General features: G+C 34.8%; 1 protein-coding gene across 4 annotated transcripts in view; it reads left to right on the forward strand.

The window, feature by feature from the left end:
• Positions 1-9,101, forward strand: part of CCDC181 (coiled-coil domain containing 181) — a 41,189-nt gene that overhangs the window by 5,000 nt on the left and 27,088 nt on the right. For all 4 annotated transcript variants that reach the window (XM_032291445.1, XM_032291447.1, XM_032291446.1 and 1 more), the window contains exons 2-4: positions 935-1,054; positions 3,576-4,514; positions 8,514-8,660. In XM_032291445.1, the coding sequence (XP_032147336.1) occupies positions 938-1,054; positions 3,576-4,514; positions 8,514-8,660 (1,203 nt within the window). In that variant the 5' untranslated portion in view covers positions 935-937. The remainder of the gene's footprint in view (positions 1-934; positions 1,055-3,575; positions 4,515-8,513; positions 8,661-9,101) is intronic.

Here is a 9,101-nt window from a genome sequence, read left to right on the forward strand (position 1 = left end):
ACACACACACACACACACACACACACACACACACACACACACACACACAGAGAAGGCTCACACAGATATACAGACACATTATAGGTAAAGATTTGTATGTTCCATTTCTTTGAGAATTTATATACAGAAAAAAAATAAAGGCCTAGGAACTGATTTTAATTAAAAGATAATTTTAGCTTAGTTCTTTCAAAAATGCCTGAATTCATATACCACTTTAACACACACACACACACACACACACACACACACACACAAACACACTTTGTCACCTGGAACAGAAAAACAGACATTTTTACCTTTCATCTGACAACTCTATTTACTGTCACTCACTTCTAGATTGTATTAGGTATCATCACAGTTTTTTTTTTTAATGAACAAAATATTTAGAGTTGACAAAAGTTTGACTCCTGTGGAAATCAGCATTCATCATATTTGAAAATCAGTTGTATTAAAAAGCTCTCATATCATAAATTATAATTATGCCATATAAATTACTAGAAGGATTGGGAAACTGAGGATGGGAACTGTTTTCATTTGTACATGAAAAAATGTTAGTGGGTGAGATTAAAAAACTAAGCTGTCTTCTCTGGCCTGGGCAAAGGTTTTAATGAGTGGCAAAGAATATGGAAAAATCCTTTTCTAAGCATTAGTCTTTTATCTGCTTTTTTTTAGACTCCTTATATATCAGAGTTCGGGTAATTAGGGGAAGTGGGAGAATTTTTAGGAATGCCGACCTATGGAAATGTCTTGCCATTGCAAATCTCTTTTTTATGATGTATTTGGGTGCATGTTCATTTTGAACATTCCATTTTGTGTTTCTGTGTGTTAATTAGCTTACCTACAGCATTAATTTCCATGCTCCATTCTTCTTCTAGGGTGAACATAACATATGCCTTATCTTTTAAAATCTTATAGCATTTTCTTTCTCAAACAGACAATGAATGAAAATAAAGATGCTGATTCAAAAGAAAGTGAAGAATATGAAGATGACTTTGAAAAGGACCTGGAGTGGTTAATTAATGAAAATGAAAAAAGTGATGCTAGCATAATAGAGGTATATATTGCCAACAGCATTCATAATAATTATATTACAAAATGCTTTGCAGTTCTTTAAGATTTCCACATTATTATCTCATCTAAACATCACAAAATTTCTTTGATGTACATTGGGCAAATTATTATTATCCTCATTTTAAAGATAAGAAAATTGAGGCATAAATTGCTTAAATGTTGTATCCTAAGGCATAGACCAGGTTAGTGAGAGAACAGTTAGTTATTAGGTTAGCATTTAATAAAACTGAAATGACCATTATATTATAATTTAAATAATAGAAATAAATAAATGGCAAAATCATGATTTATTGCATTGAAAGTAAAAAAAATACAGTTAATTCCTACTTTCTGTGAAATTGGGTCAAATCATAGGGTTATGCTATTAAAATAAATGAAAAATAAATCAAATCCTCTACACACATGACCTTTTAGCTAATATTTGAAACTTTAAGACTGAATTAGCTATTCTTGGCAATGAATATAGAGAAAAAAGTAAAGGGTCAAAGTCTGAGTCACAGGAATAGTTATAGGAAAAAGTGGATCCATTAAGCATGGTTATATACTATTTATCAGAGATGTAGAAGGGAAATCCAGGAAAATTAACCAGTTCTTACATCATGGTAGGTTCTTTCTCTCTCTCTTTACATATGTATACTGTGTATGTGTATTTCTATATAATGTATATATGTGTATATGCATATGTATGTGTGTATATATAAGTTAGTATCAATAAGTAGGTCAGTAATAAGGAAAAGGACTAACACTGGGATATAAATAGGTGACTTCCGAGGGATAATAATGATCAGAGTTGTTAGAGCAGAAGCCAGTTTTAAAAGTGTTAAGGAAAAGACTATGAGGAAATGCAGGTTTTATATTACAGATTTCTTAGTTCCATTTTGCTCTTATATAATGGAAAAGACAAATGGGATACACAATATTTGAAGATGGAAACAGAGTCAAAAGTGAAGATTTTTCTAAGATGGCTTTTAAATGAGAGTTTTATGCATCCTAATGGAAAAATAAGCAGAATGAGTAGAGGCAGATACCCAGAGTGGTAAGGTTGAACCAATTTCTCCAGACTGGAAGGATGTGAATTCCAAAGCACAGGGTGATAGAATTAGAGAGGTAATAAGGATGATTTATTGTTTCATTTTCTAATTCAACAAATATTAATGGTCACCTATCATGTATCAGAGGCTGTTCTAGGTGCTAGGGATATATAGAGCAGGGATAAAATAAAAGTCCTGTCATGAATCTTATACATTCTAGTGGATGATTATGATAACCTCTTCTTTTGAGGCTTTTGGGAAAAGGGGGTGACTGAGCTAGACACACATAAGAAAGTCAGGGGAAGATTTTTTTGTAAAAAGTGGGTTTTCAAAAGAAAAGAAATAAAAGCTAAAGGACAGCTTAGAAACCGGGACTATAAGAATGAACCAGAGGCCTGCCATCCTCGTGATACTGAAAAAATAAAAAAGGAATTAACCAGAGAATCAAATAAGGCTAAAATGAACAATTGTGTTACAGAGATCTTAGTTAAATCATAGTTACTTGGCAGTCATTTTAATGGGCCAGTTTTATTTCCTTATTAGACATCTATCAGACGAGATGACCTTCCCTATCACGTAGGATGACCTATGAGCAAGCAAAGGAAGAGAGTGAAGAGAGCAGCATGTAGTAGCTCCTATAGAACTGCCTTAGGATAGGTGGGAGAGAACTGTTTGACAAAGATGTATATATATATGTATATATATATACACACACACACACACACACACACACACACATACACACACATATATATATATATATACATATATATATATATATATATATATTTAGTTAGCTACAGCAGAAGTGGAGTAGAGTTTTGTGCTGCACTGATACTGATTTATGGTTCATGTGGAATTAATTTTTTTAAGGCCAGGTTATCTCATAGTGGCTAGCATGGATTACTGAAATCTCTGAGCATAGTTGAAGAAGGAAAACCTGATCTAGAGATAAAAATTGACCTGGAATTTAGATAAGTCCTGCAGGTTATAGTGACAATAATAGTCTGAAAAGATTAAAAAAACCTCACGTGATTAGGGCTTGACCAAATAATTCATCCTTGAAATGGTCTGGGGAGAAAGATGTTTGACTGGAGATTGCAAATAATACAAGGAGGAAACATTTTTGAAAACTGTTTTTCTAAAATGTAAAGAGGAAAATTTTATAGGGGAAGGAATATTAATATTATTATTTGTGGTTATCTTTTGATACATTAGCATAAAAATGTTTAAAAATCAGTGTAGTACTTAACTACATCAAATTCAAATTTAAAGTTGAATTTTTCCCAAATTGCTGTCAAATATATTTCCCTTGGATACTCATAAGTATGAATTAGAATGTTATGAGCAAATTATGTGGAAGAAGCCTTAAATTTTCTCATTCATAAAATAAATTACATGAACAGGGAAATACCATTTTCTGTCTACTTATAAATGAATCTCAATTTTGACTGAAAAATATCTTGTTTTTAGATGGCTTGTGAGAAGGAAGAGCATATTAACCAAGACTTAAAAGGGAATGAAACAGTAATAGAACACACCAAACAGCTTTCTGATCCTGACAAATCTTTGCAGGATGAGATCTCACCAAGAAGAGATGACTTCATTTCTGTACCAAGTAGTCAACCTTCAGATCCCATATCAGATTCAGATAGTGAAAACTCTTTCCAGGAATCCAAAATAGAAAGCCAGAAAGACTTGGAGGATGAAGAGGATGAGGAAGTAAGGAGATATATTATGGACAAAATTGTACAAGCTAACAAGCTTCTACAGAATCAAGAACCTGTGAATGATAAAAGGGAGCGGAAACTTAAGTTCAAGGACAAATTAGTTGATTTGGAAGTTCCTCCACTAGAAGACAAAAATTATGTTGAAAATGAAAGGAATATGTTTGGAAAACTGTCACAGTTATGTATTTCCAATGATTTTGGACAAGAAAATGTGCTCCTGTCACTTCCTAATGGAAGCTGTGAAGAAAACAAGGATAGGACAATACTGGTAGAGAGAGATGGAAAGTTTGAACTTGTGAATTTACAAGACATTGAGAGTCAGGGATTTTTGCCTCCTATTAATAATGCAAATAGTACAGAAAATGACCCTCAGCAGTTGTTACCAAGATCTTCTAATTCCTCTGTCAGTGGCATCAAGAAAGAAGATTCTGCAGCAAAGATTCATGCTGTCACTCACTCATCAATAGGGGAGCCGCTGGCTTATATCCCTCAGCCACCGCTCAACCGCAAGACTTGTCCAAGCTCTGCTGCCAACTCAGATCGAAGTAAAGGGAATGGGAAATCTAATCACAGGACGCAGTCTGCACATATCTCACCAGTGACCTCAACATATTGTCTTTCCCCTCGACAGAAAGAACTACAAAAACAACTAGAACAAAAGAGAGAAAAGCTCAAAAGAGAGGTGAGAACCTAAGTGGTCATTGTATCAAAAGTAGATGATGTTTTCCTGCTTTGTAAATACAATGGGAATTGAAACAGTTGTTCAAACTATTGGAGATTTTTTTGCTTGTTTTATATATCTATTGTTAGATTAAGTGTTAAAAATGTGTACTTATGGAATGAACACTGTGATTACTTTGGTCCTTGTAAGGATCACAAAGAATAGTAGATGGATCTGTGTTAGTGGAGATCTCAGTGATGACTTCATCTGATCCTTTCATTTTAAAGGTGAGACTCAGAGACGTTAAGTGACTGCTGAAAGTAATCTTGATATGATAGTTGAAAATAAAATGTCAGATGGAAAAATGAAGGCACCAAGTGTAGAGGTTTAAGAGACAACAGGAAGACTTGGACTATAATTATTTTACTTGCATGTGTTTCATATTATCTTCTATGCCTACAATTCCTTTATTTTCAGGATTTTAGTTTTTATTAAGAATATAGCCTAATATTGTTAATGAAATGTCTCCAAAATGCCATATGAAATCCCAAATTAAGTGTTTTTGTTTTTCATTTTTGTTCATATGTGAAACTCTATGTATCTTAGAATTGAAAATTCCAGGGCTTAAACTGTATTTCCAACGATTTTGAACAAGAAAATGTGCTCCTGTCACTTCCTAATGGAAGCTGTGAAGAAAACAAGGATAGGACAATACTGGTAGAGAGAGATGGAAAATTTGAATTTCTGAATTTTCAAGACATTGAGAGTCAGGGGTTTTTGCCATCCATTTATAATGCAAATGGTACAGAAATGACCCTCTTATATCAGTGCTCCAATTCTTTGTTTTACTGGAAACCTAATGGTATTAAGCGGAGCCATATAAAATGTCTAATTCTAAATACAGTGTTCAGCAGATAATACATGAGAAGTGACCTCTTTCAGATGATTTTGCAGATAAGAAAACCTTAGAAATTTTAAATAACTTTACCAAGGTATATATGTACTTGTTAGTAGCAAACTGAAACAAAAATACCCAGTTCTGTGGCACCCTTGAGAAATGGTGTGCTATCTACTTTATTATTTATATATTTGTTTATTTATTTATTTATTTTTTAGACAGAGTCCCACTCTTGTTGCCCAGGCTGGAGTGCAATGGTGCAGTCTTGGCTCACTGCAACCTCTGCCTCCTGGGTTCAAACGATTCTCCTGCCTCAGCCTCCCGAGTAGCTGGGATTACAGGCACCCACCACCACGCCCTACTAATTTTTTGTATTTTTAGTAGAGATGGGGTTTCACTATGCTGGCCAGGCTGATCTCAAACTCCTGACCTTAGGCGATCCACCTGCCTCGGCCTCCTAAAGTGCTGGGATTACAGGTGTGAGCCACCGTGTCTGGCTGTGTTATCTGCTTTATATGGGAAATTATCAAGAAAATTTCTGGCATTTAAATCAGGAATTGGCATTAGCAAAAATGAAAAAAAAAGTGAAAAATGACTTCATAAGAACATGTAACCTCTAGCACACTTAGACAAGAACCTAAAAGGGTGCATGCTTATAGAGCTTCACTCACTTGGTCACTAATAGCTCTAATAGTGAACCTAAGTTTACTTGATTCAGATATAAAACAACACTTAAAAGTATAAGAATTTTGTGACAATACAAAATAATTTTTTGAGCGTGACATCTATATGTTTGCTGTGCACAAACACATATGGGTACGTATGTATATTTTTACAAAAGTTATACAGGTGATTTTATCTAGCTGTCACTGCCTTTTTACTAATGAACTGATGTTAGTCTTTAACTGGTATAAGGGATGGATAATTCTGTTTTCATTTTGATTCTATTTTCTGAATGACACACACTTTTGTGGTGTCCGTATCCTGTAACTAACTTGGTTCAAGGCATGGCCTTCAAGTACTAAGGCTTTTAACATGTTTTAGTTGGTTTCATGAGAAGGCTTTGCTTTTTTATGCCTGTATTTGCTTTGTTGGGCTGAAACACTCTTGTGTTTCCAACGTAAGTGCATCCTTTCAGTGTTCTCTTTGGCAACTCCGTTACCAGTGCTTTGGCTGATAGCTTCTGTGTAATATACCTAAATGTTCCCTTGGAAAGATAATCATCTTTTATCATACTGTATTCATGCAAGGCATCCAAAGTCCTTTGTGTGAAAAGGAAATGTATACATAATGTAAAATTTAATCTTTCATAAATTCATTTATATTTTATATAATATGGATACTGTAGGGCTCAGAAAATAGTATACAGATATTTTCAAATATATTTTATGCTGTTTGATAGAATTTATCCATTCCTCCCTTCCTGCTGAACAATCAATTCTAATCCTTCTGAATTAGAAAGTCTTGCTATATTGTCAAAATGCAAGGAAAACACTTAGAATTCATTATTTAAATGATAAAATTTTAGTATTTAAAGAGATTTACAATCTCATTAGTGCAACTCCATTTTGTAGGTGAGAATACTGAGACAGAGGTTAAGTGCCTTGCCCAAATTGGCATAGTATTATCACGGAAGGATTGTTACTCAGATCTGACTTGCAAACTGGCGCTATTTCCACTATGCCACGTTGTTTTGCTCCCAGTAACTATAAATATTTTATGGTTCTGTATATCTGATTTTGGTATCTCCCTTCAAGTTTAACTCTCTTTTACAACATTAGTCAAATAATTCAGATAAAAAACCATTATTTTCCTTTTATTTTTTCTGAGACAGGATCTTGCTCTGTTACCCAGGCTGGAGAGCAGTGGCACAATCATTAGGTCACTGTAACCCTGAACTCCTGGGCGCAAATGATCCTCTTACCACAGCCTCATGAGTAGCTAGGACTAAGGGCTTGGGCCACCATGTCTGGCTAATTTATTTTTTTTTTAACTTTATTTTGTAGAGTTGGAGCCTTGCTATGTTGTCCAGGCTGGTCTTGAACTCTTGGCTTCAAGTGATGCCCCTGCCTCAGCTTCCCAGGGTGTTGGGATTACAGGTGTGAGCCACTTGCCTGGCTCATTGTGTTCTTAATAGTTAACCAAGTGCCTAAATATTTTTCTGGTAGCAAAAATGTTTCTTTTTCAATATGAACTACTTGAAAAATATTTTTTAACATTTTAACAAAAAATTTCAAACATTTAAAAAGGTGCAATTAACTCCCGTATCCTCATTTCTCAGATGCAAAAGCCACTGAGACTTTGGCATATTTGCTTCATCTCTTCTTCTTTTTTGGCTGTCTAGCAAGACCCTAGACAGCATGTAATGTCTCATTTACATACTTTGATATACAGCTCTAAATGCTTATGGAGCTTCTTTCATAATCACTATGCCATTTATCACAATTAACAATGTAAAAATGTGTAAGACAGTTATAGTGCTTCTGGAGTGTGTGTTTTTTCTTTTGTATAGTTTCAATTTGATGTATTTAATACCAAGAAGTAAGAAGTAGCTAGAGGAGAGAGCCAAGGTGTTCCTGAACATGTGTATATTATACATCTGTGTATTTGTAGACTTTATCTGTACAGTTTATTTGAAAACTCTTAATTTTTTTTCCCCTGTAAGCAGAAAGAAGGCCCTATATTTTAGGAAGGCCAATTTTTTTTTCTTTTTTTGAGATGGAGTCTCTTTCTCACCCAGGCTGAAGTACAGTGGCATGATTTTGGCTCACTGCAACTTCCACCTCCCAGATCCAAGCGATTCTCCTGTCTCAGCCTCCCAAGTAGCTGGGATTACAGGTGTGTGCCACCACGCTCAGCTAACTTTGTGTTTTCACGAACATCTTTCTAGACAGGGTTTTACCATGTTGGCCATGCTGGTCTCAAATTCCTGACCTCAAGTGATCCACCTGCCTTGGCCTCCCAAAGTGCTGAGATTACAGGTGTGAGCCACTGTGCCTGGCCTAGAAGGAAAGTTTAGGATCAGGGAATCCTAATTTCAGATCTCAAAATCTATCTCTACTTTGATAACTCATACAATTTTATTAATCTTTCATTAATGTCTTTTCATATTCTTTTACTAGGAAGAGCAACGGAAAATAGAAGAAGAGAAAGAAAAAAAGAGAGAGAATGACATAGTATTTAAAGCATGGTTGCAAAAGAAAAAAGAGCAGGTCTTAGAAATGAGGAGAATTCAGCGAGCAAAGCAAATTGAAGACATGAACAGTAGAGTAAGTAAAACTTCTCTGAAAAATAAGTTCATACAGATACGAAAGCTGAACTTATTTGCAGAAAGGAGTCTGGATATCAGACTAACAGCCTATGGAAGAAGTAGAAAAGTGGTTCAAGAACTACTCTTGCAAAAGATACAACATACAGATAACTTTACAATTAGCTTCTAAAAGGACTTGTGAAAATAAAATGATTCCTATTTTATTCAGACTTTGACGGAACAGAAAGTAGAAAACTGTTAATTCATTTTTTTCAAGATGTAACTTTGGTATTCAAACAGAACAAAGATGCACACACACACACACACACACACACACACACCAAAAACCCTTACAGACACAGGACAAAGATATACACACACACACACACACACACACACACACACCAAAAACCCTACAGACACAGGACAAAGATACACATACACACACACACACACACAC

Source organism: Sapajus apella, unplaced genomic scaffold (genome assembly GCF_009761245.1).
Source record: "Sapajus apella isolate SASKATOON/1434 unplaced genomic scaffold, GSC_monkey_1.0 scaffold25, whole genome shotgun sequence".
Taxonomy (NCBI): domain Eukaryota; kingdom Metazoa; phylum Chordata; class Mammalia; order Primates; family Cebidae; genus Sapajus; species Sapajus apella.